The 12,654-nt window shown below is 45.3% G+C and overlaps 1 protein-coding gene across 1 annotated transcript; it reads left to right on the top strand.

Annotated features, from left to right (window-relative positions):
* Positions 1-4,657: 4,657 nt before the first annotated feature.
* On the top strand, positions 4,658-11,629 carry CCL5 (C-C motif chemokine ligand 5). Its single transcript, XM_081271818.1, has 3 exons — positions 4,658-4,797; positions 6,014-6,125; positions 10,913-11,629. Exons 1-3 carry the CDS (start codon positions 4,722-4,724, stop codon positions 10,998-11,000), a joined length of 276 nt encoding a protein of 91 aa, XP_081127944.1. The 5' UTR covers positions 4,658-4,721; the 3' UTR covers positions 11,001-11,629.
* The last annotated feature ends 1,025 nt before the right edge of the window (positions 11,630-12,654 follow it).

Below are 12,654 nucleotides of genomic sequence, written 5' to 3'. Positions count from 1 at the left end.
AACAGAAAGGGGCATTCAGGGACATGATGTTTTACTGCCCCCTTTTTTCTTTAAGGACAATACAAAGGAATTGCCTTATTTATTTTAGTAATTAATTTAGTAAATTCTGACATTCCGTTACATGGGTCAGAATTATGTCATCAGTCCCTTCCTGATGGACAATTAGGCTGCCTTTGATCTTCATTACGACAAACCAGGAACACCGTGTTGAGATCAAGTTTTACATGTGTGAATACATTTGTAAGATAAACTCCTGGAAGTAGTAGGCCATCCTGATTTCCACCTCAAGTCTCTCCTGCTTCGCCAGGCTTTCTGCTGGGGGCTAGGGACAGCAGAAATGGCGGGGGTGGGGTGGGGTGGGGGCAGTGCTCTGGCAATAAGAGTTCCCAAAGAGTAAAGGAGAGGACATTTCATGAAGCAGTGTGCATGAAGAAGGGGGAAGGAAGTCTCCAACACACGTACAGAGGAAAACAGCAAAAATGGACTCGGGTGTCTTAAGAAGAGTAGGACCGGAAGTCATCAGCCATTCAGCAACTTTGAAAGAGCTAGTGCTTTCCCCAGGGCCTTGTTCCCCGGGCCACCCCACCCTAAGGTAATTTGTGGTGGGCTCCTCCAGTAACCCCAGGCAGACGAGCACCGTTCCCAGCAACTAACACACCACATGTGGTCTGCAGCTACAGAGACCAAGTGGGTGTGCACAGCCACTGTCCTGTGTGGGGAAGGTGAGAAGAATGGGGGGAGGCCAAGCTGCAACCCTCCGTCTGAATGTGGTTGGAACTAGGAGAGCAGTTGTTAAAGTCAGAACCCCTGACATAGTCAACACACATTTAGTGAGAAGGAGGGAAAGGAAGGGGAAAAAATGAAGGAAAGAGGCAGAATAAAACAACCCAGAAAGAACCATCCAGAGCTGGACCAAAAGGCAAGGGTAGGAGGCAGTAGAAAGAGTCCTGGATGGAGCTGGGACCTGCGTCCACCTGGCAAGTCCCCTGAGCTGCCTCCTGCAGATCCTGCGGCCAGCACCAGCAGAACACCTGCTCCGAGCAGGGCCCTGCGGAAACAAAGAGGAGTGAGGCAGGGCTTGCTGTCCCGGGAGGGGAGGGCAGAGAAGAAGGGATCAACAACAGGAGAACAGTTCTCTAATTTGCACGTGGAGAAAATTAAAGCCTGTGGGGAGAAATGGTTTTGCATCTGGCTATTCTCGGGGGCTCAGATTCCTAAAGGATGGGTGGACATTCCCTGCTTTAGGCATTTTGTTAAGAGCAGCCAGAAGAGCCAGACCTGCCACCTACACCATCCTGGGGGAACTCCATACCTGGCTAAAGCCTTGGAATCCAAGTGGAATAAGGTTTCACTTTCCCTGCCTGTGTTTGGTCAGCTCAGGTTAGTTCAGCTTGTGAAACTTGGCTGGCAACCAGATTCGCTTAGAGCAAGAGCAAATGACAGAGGAAAAACAAAGACTAGGCCAGGACAAGAGGGGTGGAGTCAGCTGGAGGGATGTGTCTGGCTTTAGTGAGACTCATGGAAAAGATCTGATGAGAACTGGCCCTGTGAACTAGCCAGGCTCATCAAGGAGCCTGCCAGGTCTACAAATCTGCTGTAGGCAAAATAACAAGTGTAGGTCTCTAAATATTGAAGTGTTCACAGCCTCCATCAGATTCTCAAAAGTCTCCATTACCCAAAACAGTTTGGGTCATTTTACTAATGAGGAATCTTTGGCAAACAAACTTATTCAAAGTCATTGTTACCAGCCTCAGAAAGAAAAATACTGCATGACCTCGCATATCTGTGGAATCTTCATGAAAGTCAATTAGATGAACACGAAGAGTAGAACCGTAGTCACCAGGGGCAGGGAGGCAGGGGTTTTGACAAAGCAGAGAAAGGTACAGTAATATAGGATGAATAAGTCTAGAGACCTAAACTATATCACAAAGACTATAGATCATGATACCATATAGAACACTAGTAATTTACTAAGAGACTTCAGGTGCACACACCACACACAGGAAGTGGTAATTATATAAGATGAATATGTTAACTTGTTTGACTCCAGTAATCATGTCCCTATGTCTATATATATATTAAAATTTCATGTTGTCCTCCTTAAATTTGTTATTAAAAATACATAGAAAATAAGTATTAGAGCTGGATTTTGGGGGGGAGGTGAGGATTGAACTCAGGGTTGCCCTACAACTTTGCTACATTCCTGGCGCTTTTTATTTTTTGAGACAGGGTCACACTAAGATGTCACACTGGCCTCCAACTTGTGATCCTTCTATCTCAGTCCCTTGAGACAGGAAGTATAGGCATGGGCCACTGTGCCCAGCTTAGAGCTGGATTTTGAACTCTAGAGACCCCCTGCACTTAATCAAGATGCTATTTGAAGTTATTGATTTAGCACCTACCATATCCATGATATTTGTTGAAAAATGGGGGAGGGCTTTACTCCAAAAGACACACAGAAAAGATGCTGTGTTCCTGGAGTAAAGACCAGTGAAAGATGATTCACAGTTAAGAAGTACATATTTACTTGTTTGTGGTCTGTCCCCAGCCTACTCCCACATAGAGCAGCCCCAGAAAGCAGGTCTTTGACTACCTTGCTCACCAGGGTGTCTGCAGTGCCTAGAACAGTGCCTGGATCACAGCAATTCTCATTCGCAATGTGTAAAGTGAATGAGGAATGGTTGAGCAGTATAGACCATGTACCCTGAAGGGACAGAGAACAGAAACAGCTCCATGCTGTTTGTGACTCACTTTACAGCTCCCTAAACACATCCATGGTCACTGTGTCCCTTATCCTCTCAACTATAAGTGCAGTAGGTCAGACAGGAAAGAGTTCCTAATTTTCAAGAACATAAAGTGCTAGATGAATCATCTTGAGAGTGGCCACCACTCACTGAACCCCTATCCTGTACCAAGTTCCATATTGTTTACACGGGCTCTCTGATTGCTCATGGAATCAGTTCATTAGAGTCAGAGAATAACCTAAAGATAACTTGGTAGGTCAAGACCAAACCTGATTTCAAATGGAAATGAGTAGAAAATAAAAATGTGTGTGTGTGTGTGTGTGTGTGTATTCTTGCCCTTCTCTGCTCCTCACAATCCACTGAAACCACCCAAAGGGAAGAAAAATACTTCTGAGATTCCCTTTGCCTATTCCTACTAAGCCACTATCCTACTATCTCATCCCCACTTGCCCACAGACGGACAGACATATAGACACACACACACACACACACACACACACACACACACACACACACACACACACACACACACACACACACACACACAGCAGGAAGGTTCATTAGGATGCACAGATGAGAAACATGTTGTTCCATCTCTGTGTGGCTTCCTCAGCTAGTGTCCCAACTCAGCACATCTGGTGTCTAGGAAATACTTTCCTTTCTTTCTTAAAGAGGGAAACTGAGATCAAAAAGGAAACAGATACAGAGTTCCTAGGGGAAAATTGCTTTGGCAAGAGTTTAGGGATTTCTTTAGAAACAACATAGTGTGGTAGAAAGTGGTCATGGGTACAACATTGAGTTCTGCCACTAACAGGCTATGGCCCTCACCTAGTCACTTAACCTCTCTAAGCTCAACTGATCCATCTGTTCAAAGGAAGACTTCTTGGGGCAGGAAGTAGCTCAGTGGCAGAGTGTACCTGGCATCACAAGGGCCTCAATGACTGTTAGCTGCTTTCCTGATGTGAGCCACTGGGAAGAGCTGAGGCATAGACATACGAAAAATCTGGTCTCAGATCCCACTTATTGGTTGTGGGCCCCTGTGGGTGTGAATAACCTCTTTGAGCCTTAGTTTCCCCTTCCGATGACCACCCTGCCATTGTGAGGAAGAAATGGACAAGGTCTTCCCATTCTGGGTGACTTGGTCAATCCCTGCCACTAATTACATGTGACAGTTGCTAACAAGAAATATTCTCAGTACAGGGTTACATTTTTTAAAATTTGTTTTTGTTACTGTCAATAAAAACTTTTCTCTTATTCAGGAGCCAATTTCAGCCCTGCCCAGGCTAAACTATCTCGAACAATCACCAGTAGGCAAAGGGGTTGGGGGGCTGACCCTCTGGTCGTGATGAAAGCAAGAAAGCTCCCGCGGAGGAAACATTGCAACTCACACTGAGCAGCTCAGATCCATTTTACAGAGTGGGTTCTCTCACCATCCTTGGGGACTATATGTCTAAAGGACACTCCCCAGTAGAACACCTTGTAAATGGCATCCTCCCATGTACGAGAGAAGGGAGGTAAAAATTAAGCACACGCAGGAACTGTGAAAGAAACCCAAAAGACCCAGAGGCTCTGCTCCTGTCCTAACTGCCCCAGCCCTTTACCACCAAGAGGCAGCTTCCTACTCTCTAGGAAAGACCCCGCCCTGAAGGTGAAGCTGAGGATGCCAGCAGAGGAAGAGTTTCCATGGCAGCACTTGGGCAAAAGGGGGGTGAGCTCACTCTGGACGGCAGCGAGTGAGGTGTGGAAACAGAGACTCAAATCTCCGGAGGCTATTTCAGTTTTCTTTTCCGTTTTATGCAACTTCATTTATGATATCAGCCAGGGCTTGGCCACTATTTTGGAAACTCCCCCTTGGAGGTGGGGTGCTCCCTCTACTGGCCCTGAGTCCCTATAAAAGGCCTGAGCTACAGAGGATCCCTGCAGAGGATCCTGAGACAGCAGCACGTGCGTCACCCACAGCCTCTGCCCACAGGGACCATGAAGGTCTCCGCAGCTGCCCTTGCTGTCATCCTCACTGCTGCCGCCTTCTGCATTCCTGCCTCTGCCTCCCCATGTAAGTCTGGGGCCTGACACCACAACCCACAGAGTAGGTCCACCCACTGCCAGGAAGGCCCACCCCATCCTACTATCCCAGCCCTTGCCCTCTTTTCAACTACAGCATGTATACTGTCTGAATCCCATTGTTTACATTCTTAAATTTTGTTTTAGCCGGATGCCCTGTTACCCCAGATAGATCTCTATGCCACTTCATGGCAGGGCCCCCCAGTCAACTTTTCTGAGTCTCCAAGGTCTATAGCCCTTGAGTTTTGCAAGTGCTCACTGAGTGTGAACTGATGCTGAGGATATCGGTAGGCAGGGGTAGCTGGACTGACCTTGAAAAATGAATGACTCATCCTGTCACCAGCAGGATTTCTGAGAAACTTCAAATTCTCAACAAACCCCTCCTGAGATAGTCATGGTCTCTCATTTCACAGATGGAAAAAAAAAAGCGGGGGGGGGGGGTTATAAAAGAATAATTAAAGCTAACTAAAGGCCTAATATGGGTTAGGGATTATGCTGTTTGCTTGACCTGTCTTCTTATTGAATACAAATACTCTCTGAGTAGCTGTTCTAGATTTACAGATGGGGAAACAAAGGCCCAGGCAAATTAAATAACTTGCCTAAGGGCACATCCACCTAGGAAGTATTCAAACCCAGCCCCATCCGGCTGGGATAAATACTACTGCTCTTCTGGGAAGAGACAACTGTGCTTCCCAACAGCATCTTGAATTAATTGACTAACAAGAGGTTCTCTAGTCAAAGCCCAGCCAAGGGCTCCCAGGATGCAATATGCATCAGGCCCCACTTGGGATCCTGGCTGAGCCAAGAAGCCTCAGCTTTGGAACCAGCCCTCCCCAAACTTACCCTATGCAAGTTTTGAATTCATCAGGGATTCTGGAAGGGCGAGAATGAGGGCAGAGAACCCATGACAGGGGATAAGGAGGCCCAGCATGACCTGAGAGCCAGGGGCAGTGGGTTATGATATAGAAGAAAGGATATAAGCTCAGCTCAAGGATCAATTGATGGGGAAGAGATACTTTCAGTCTTCTGTTGGAATTCCCATTCGGCTACTGTGTTCCATGACCAAGTGCCTTTACCTCTCTGAGCCTCAGTTCTTCCACGGTGGATAATAGTCTTTTCAAGATCAGTCATGTAAAATGCCCAGCACAGTGCCCAGTGTCCATTGGCAATGAATAATGGGAGTCTCCTTTCTTCATCCTTTCTCACAGATGCCTCGGACACCACACCCTGCTGCTTTGCCTTCATCTCCCGCCCAGTGCCCCGCAACCACATCAAGGAATATTTCTACACCAGTAGCAAGTGCTCCAACCTAGCAGTCGTGTGAGTCTCAATTCCACTGATTCCTCCAGGGGGGTGAGGAAGGGTTGACTTGGCTCCCAGAGTCAGTGACCCCACACACCAGGCACCCTCTAAGAGGGTGCCCCACCCACTCCCACTCATCCTCCAGCTACCCAAGTAGCCACAGTACTTTCATCTCTAGCCGCCGGGTTTCCAGCCACAATGTAAAAGAACTAGACGAGGTATCTTTGGAGGATCCTGCCCACCTCATGGGCTAGGTTCCTAGGACTCCACTTGCTGGTGCAACTTTTACTTGAAAAGAATTTGAAATGCCCCTGCATAGAGAAGATGGACTCCATCATCCCTTTTCACTGAAGAACCCTAGAGTCCCCCATATTTCACACCTAACCAAACCAACCTAAACCTCAAAGGAACTAGAGGAGGAGGTCTAAGGTCAGGGGCAAAACAAAACAAAATAACAACAACAAACTATTTATTTAAGAAGAAATTTTTAAAAAGAGAGAGGGATTCACCTTTAAATATGCAAGCTAATATATTTGGGGAAATAGAATAGTCCCTACTGCATGGGAAGTGCCTACTGTGTGTCAGTGCCTTATGTGCATCACTTCTAAATTTCACATAATGGCCCTGACAGGTAAGCACAATTCTGCTCTCAGATAGTGAAGCTGAGAGATTTGTTGAGTTCTCCAAGATTGCACAGTGAGTCTGGAGCCTGTCTCTGGAATCTCCTTAGTTACTTAAGAAATAGAAAATGAAAGAGACTGAAAATGGGGCTTGATCTAGTGTCACAGACCTCTAAACCCAGTGACTTGGGAAGCTGAGGCGGTAGAATCGCAAGTTCAAGGCCACCCTCTCTCAAAATTTTCAAAAAAACACGCATATATATAAAAGCCTGGAGACGTAGTTCAGTGCTTGCCTTGCATATGCAAGGCCCTGAGTTCAATCCCCAGTACTTAGGGGGAGGGGGATAAAAATAGGGCTATCATCAAATTTCCAATGAAAATTCAAAGTTCTTAATTCAAAAAATGTTCATAACATGGTAAATTTATAGGTATTCAAAAATGGAGTTGGTGAATGGTCCTGGTGAATCAAAATATACTGGTAATATTTTGCATCACTGATTTTATTTCTGAAAACAAATATTTTTCAAAAGGAAAAAAAAAAACTATTCCCTAAATATCTCTTATGGGCAGAGATTAATAAAACCACCATCCCTGCCCTATGGACTCACAATCTAATAAGAGATGAGACAGACACAGCAATGACTAGAGTACCCGGCAAAGAACATCACACAGGAAGACAGGGAGTGTGTCTGGTTTCAGGGGTGAGGAGAGAGGATTTAGAGGAGGTTGTGGCAAAAGGCACTGTTTGGGGCATGATTGGGATGGCAGGGGAAAGCCTGTGGGATGGAGTTTATCAGACAGAGAGGATGCCTGCAGGGTTCGACTTTGGTTTCTGTAGGGACTCCATGTAGGGAAGCCCAGAGGGCCTTGAATGTCAAGAAAATCAACAACAACAACAAAAAAAGAGCTATCAAATGTAAAATGAGCTGGAAACTCAGCCTAGGAAACTGGGGTCTAGTTAAAGGCTACTGTAGCTACCCATGTGTGTAGTGCTGGAAGCAGAAGGAGAGGAGAGATGGGAGAGAGGAGGTGGAATTAGCCAGGGCCATGGACTTGAGGTCAGGGCCAAAGGGAAGGGAGAGGCTGACGGTGTAGCTGAGACCTCAGCCTACGTAGCTAGAGAAGAGTGGAACCCCCTTAAGTCTCAAGGACAAGCTGTCTAAAGAGGAAGGAGCCAAGACAACCCTGTGGAAACAGCTAAGAGATGGAGGGGAGGGGAGTGTAAACAAAGGGCTGGTAGCTGAGGACATTCTCTTGGAGGCGGAAGGGGCCTTCCAATAAAAACAAGGCAGGGTGGCACTGCCTTGGTGAGCACTAAAGCAGGTCTGCCATGTCAGAACCATGCATGCCATGGCGCTCCAAAAAGGCCCTATCCTAGTCCCAGCACCATTTCCCTTTAAGCTTAGATCTCTCACTAAACCTTCTGAACCTCAATTCCTTCACCAAAATGGGATGATGGAAGCACTTCCCTGGAGCTGGGTTGTGGTTCAGTGGTAGAGCGCTTACCTAGCACCTGTGAGGCACTGGGTTCAATCCCCAGCACCACAGAAAAATGAATAAACAAACAAAGAAAATATAGGTATTAAAGATATTAAAAAATATGACACCATATTTTTAAAAAATAGAGAGAGAAGTGCTTCCCTCCTTAGGTCACCATGAGAATAATAAAATGCTTAGACTACTCCCTGGCATCTATAAAATAATAGGTGAAACTTAGGAAATGAATGCAATTTATTTATCTCCTTGTTCATTCAATAAACATCTGTTAAGCACCCACTGTGTGCCAGGCCCCAGGGCCCAAGACTTGGGAAAGAACACAGAGAAAAGGACAGCAATTGAGAACGCCTGCTCTGAAGGGCAGGTGGAAGGAGAGAAGTCAGACAAGTGGAAGGTCCTGAAAATGGGGGGAGGGCGGGAAGAGTTGGCAAAGATGGTCTGTTCTTGGTATGGCGTGCTGCAAAGAGGAGGAAGTGGAGACTAGGCAAGGCTCATCTCAGGTGTTGGTTGGTTCCCTGACCTTTTAACTTCCTGGCCACATGCCAAGGGTGCCAAGAAGAGAGCGCTGAATAAGGACAGGGTCTATATCTGAAGCTTCCACACTTTTCCAATAAGAAAATAAACAGTGAGAGGCAGAAGAGCCTAGAACACCTCTTCCCCTATTTTTCTCATCCACTCTGCTCACCAGAGTAAGACACAGATGGTCAAGTGGTCTTGGGTGAGCCTCGGAACAGCAGAAAAGTTGCTCTAAGAGCAAATATTATCCACGAGAGAGCCCAAAGAGCAACCAGGAAATTCTCATTCTCAAAACACACCTAAGCCTTCACTTTATCTGAAAATATTTGGGCTCACAAACATGCATAATATACTTAAAAATGGTTAAGGCAGGGTTGGGAGTGTTGCTCAGTGGTAGAGCATTTGCCTATCATGTATGAGATGTATGAGGCCCAGGGTTCAATCTTTGGGTGGGGGGATTAAGATGATGTTATATGTTTTACCACAAATTTTTTTTTAAAAAGTTTCAATGCTGTTAGACATGGAATCAGAATTACACAAGGTTATTGACTTTGAAAGACATATGGACAGATGCCTATAGAAAGAATGAAATCAAACTTAAAAATGAATAAGATATTTAAACAAGGTAGGCACATAGCATATCAGAACATATTTGAGAATAATATTTTATTCTAGGGAACACATCAGAATTTTTTTAATTTTAATAGTTGTAGATGGACAGTGTGACTTTATTTTTTTTTATGTAGTGCTAAGGATTGAACCCCGTGCCTCATACATGCTAGGCAAGCACTCTGCACTGAGCTACAGCCCCAGCCTCTACATCAGTATTTTGAAAATATGATAGTTATTGCAAAAACAGGCTGATTTACAATTTACCTTTATTGTTTCTGACACATAATTAATTCCTTTGGTAGGCCATATAATAAAATGGCATACTGTGAGATTCAACAAGATCTTTAAAATAAATTTCCAGACAGCTGCACAATAGTTAATTTTCTTCCTATGAGAACCTTTAACTTATTTAATCTTAAATACTAATTTAAGTAAGATAAGACCATGTTCAAATCCCCCCAAAATAATAGTAATGTGTAGGAACACATCCTAAAGGAGAAGCCAAAATTTAAAATAGCCAAGTAGACAAGGCTGCCCCCAAAATATGTGTTAATGGGCAGCTGTTACCTAACCTACAGTCTACCCCACAGAAAACCAGCCCCTCCCCCAAGACAGGCAAGGTGGCAGCTGGACTGGCCCGTATGACTAGCAACTTTTATATTTCCAATTTATACCATCAACACCTGCAGAGATAAGGCCTCCAACCTTCACAATATTTATATTCTGCTTGGTAATTTGGTAGAAGTGCTTTGGTACTGCCAATCTCAGGTCCCTCAACCTCTCTGGGCCATGGTCCAGGACCAGGACCTTGGTCTCACATTGTTCCAATCCACCCTATAGCAGAGGTCTCACAGCACTCTAATAACATTACCTATACATGTATGCTATTTTTGTATAGTATTTTTCAAAACTCATTATCTCATTTGAGATCCATGACAATTGTGCAAAGCAGGAATTATTTCTGTCCACATTTTAGAGGTCAGCAAATAGGCCCAGAGACCCTAAGTGATTTGTCCATAGTGATCCAACTACTAAGTAGTGCAACAAAAACTCAAGTTCATGTCCTTCTTTCATTCACCCACCTGTGCATAGATATATTCCTGGTTTCATTTGTTGAGTGTCTACTCTGTGCCAGACACTATGTTGTCTATAGTCAAATCATGTGTTCCTTTAGGCACTTTTCTTAAGCATATCCTGGAGGACATCTTTTTTCTCTCTGCATGGTGAACCTAGCACAGGGCTTGGGGATGGGAAGTGCAGAGAAAAAGCAAGTAGTTAGCCAGTTCAACCCTGGGCTCCGGAGTCTCCCTGTCCCCTTAGCATTACAAGCTGCATGTACCTGGGTGGGGGCTACAATGCACAGGACTTTGCTTCTGGCTTGGAGCCCTTAGACCCAACAGAGGAAGAAATGTCTCCTTAAAAGAAATAGCACCTCATGGCGCTCCAAAAAGGCCCTACCCTAGTCCCAGCACCATTTCCCTTTATGTCTCAATCCACCTCATCCCCTAAACTGGCTGTCCCAGTGCTAAGAAGGTCTCACTCTCTTCTCCTCTCCCACAGCTTTGTCACCCGAAGGAACCGCCAGGTGTGTGCCGACCCAGAGAAGAAATGGGTTCGGGAGTACATCAACTCTTTGGAGATGAGCTAGGATAAGCGGCACCTTGAACTTCAGCTGGTGTAAACTCGCCTGTTGCTACCTGCTCTCACCCTAACCACCTTGAGGAGCTTCTCCCCAGTCCCCCACTCCCATTCACCTGTTGGAGGGAAGGTTCTACCACATAGCAGCAATTAGAAAAGGCTCCCGACCTAAGCCTGGAAGCCTTACTAAGGCCCTGCCTTAGCAACAAGAAGTCTCTAGGCTCTGAATGTCAGGCCCCTTGGCTTTGCTATGGTTCTGTGACTAGAGAAGGAAGTCAGCATGTTTCTCAAGGAAAGAAGGAAGACCGGGATCCTGAAGAAATCTCCCATGGCCAAAGTTGCCATCTCAGGCCCTCAGGAGGGCTGAAACTATCAAACATAAGAAATCAGCTATTTTTTTCTATTTTTTTTTCTTTTCTTTTCTCCCCACCCCTCACCCCAGCTCCCCCCCCCCCGTGCTGAAAATGGAACATGCTAGGCAAGCACTCTACCACTGAGCTAGACCCCCAGCCCTTTTAATTTTAGAGACAGGATCTCACTAAGTTACCCAGACTGGCCTCAAACTTGTGATCCTCCTACCTCAGTCTCCCGAGTAACTGGGATCACACCACTTGATCTGACAAAAAAAATCAGCTTTTCATTAAAATTTTTTAGTATAATTACAAAACTGGCTCCTGGATTGATTTCCTATGTGGGAACCCTCTTCCCCATATACATTAAGCAACAGGGGTCCAGGCTTGAACTTACCTGATGCCCACACTAGCCTTGGGGGCCATGGCCCCACCCAGTGAGCAGGGCTGGGAGCAAAAGTGCTCTCTTGCTCTCTCGCTCTCTATCTCTCTCTCTCAGAAGTGGGCACTGGCAGGCAGAGCAGGTAAAGTAACTAACAAGTGACTTGTCCACTGGGTAGGAAGGACAACAGTCACTATTTCCCAGCCCCAAGCCCCAAGAATTTATCCGTCTCCCTGTCACAGTACCTCCCTGTTTCCTCAAACTTTGGTTGGCCCTTCCACCTTAGCCTATCCTCTACCTAATCCCCAGTGGGTTTCTTTACGACCCTTGCCCTTAGAACAGGATAGTGACAATCCTGAAGGTCTCCAGTCTTTCAAATAAGGAGAATGGGGGGCATTTTGTGGTTTTTACAACTCCACCAGTACCTCTAAAGTGAACTATTCCAACCTTCCCAACTATGTGTCCCTTCATATGAATATGTAATGACAACAGATATAGGTAACATTAATTGAGCACTCACTATGTGCCAACCATGGGCTCAGCCTCACATATTCATTATTCTTTTTATGGGGTAGGTATTATTATTAGCCCTGTTTACAGTGAAGAAAACCCATGGCAAGAGAAGGAAATGATTTGCCCACAAAACCCCACAGCCAAAAAAAAAAAAGTAAGGTCTAATGCCAAAGCCCATATTGTTTTTTTGTTTTTCACCTTCAAATTGCAAATTTTCAAACTTACAGAAATTTGCAAGAATTCATTCATATGTTTTTCATCTGGATTCAAATATTAACATTTCACTATATTTTCTTACCCTGCCCTCTCTCCCTCAGGACAATTTGAAAGTTGCAGAGATGATGTCACTTCATCCCTAAAAGTTTCAGTGTATTTACCCTAAGAGTAAGAACATTTCACATAACCACCAAACGAGCAAC

The sequence above is a fragment of the Spermophilus citellus genome (assembly GCF_964194105.1).
Source record: "Spermophilus citellus genome assembly, chromosome: 17".
NCBI classification, from domain to species: domain Eukaryota; kingdom Metazoa; phylum Chordata; class Mammalia; order Rodentia; family Sciuridae; genus Spermophilus; species Spermophilus citellus.
The sequence above is the reverse complement of the archived record's forward strand: the minus strand, read 5'-3'. Positions and strand labels throughout refer to the sequence as shown.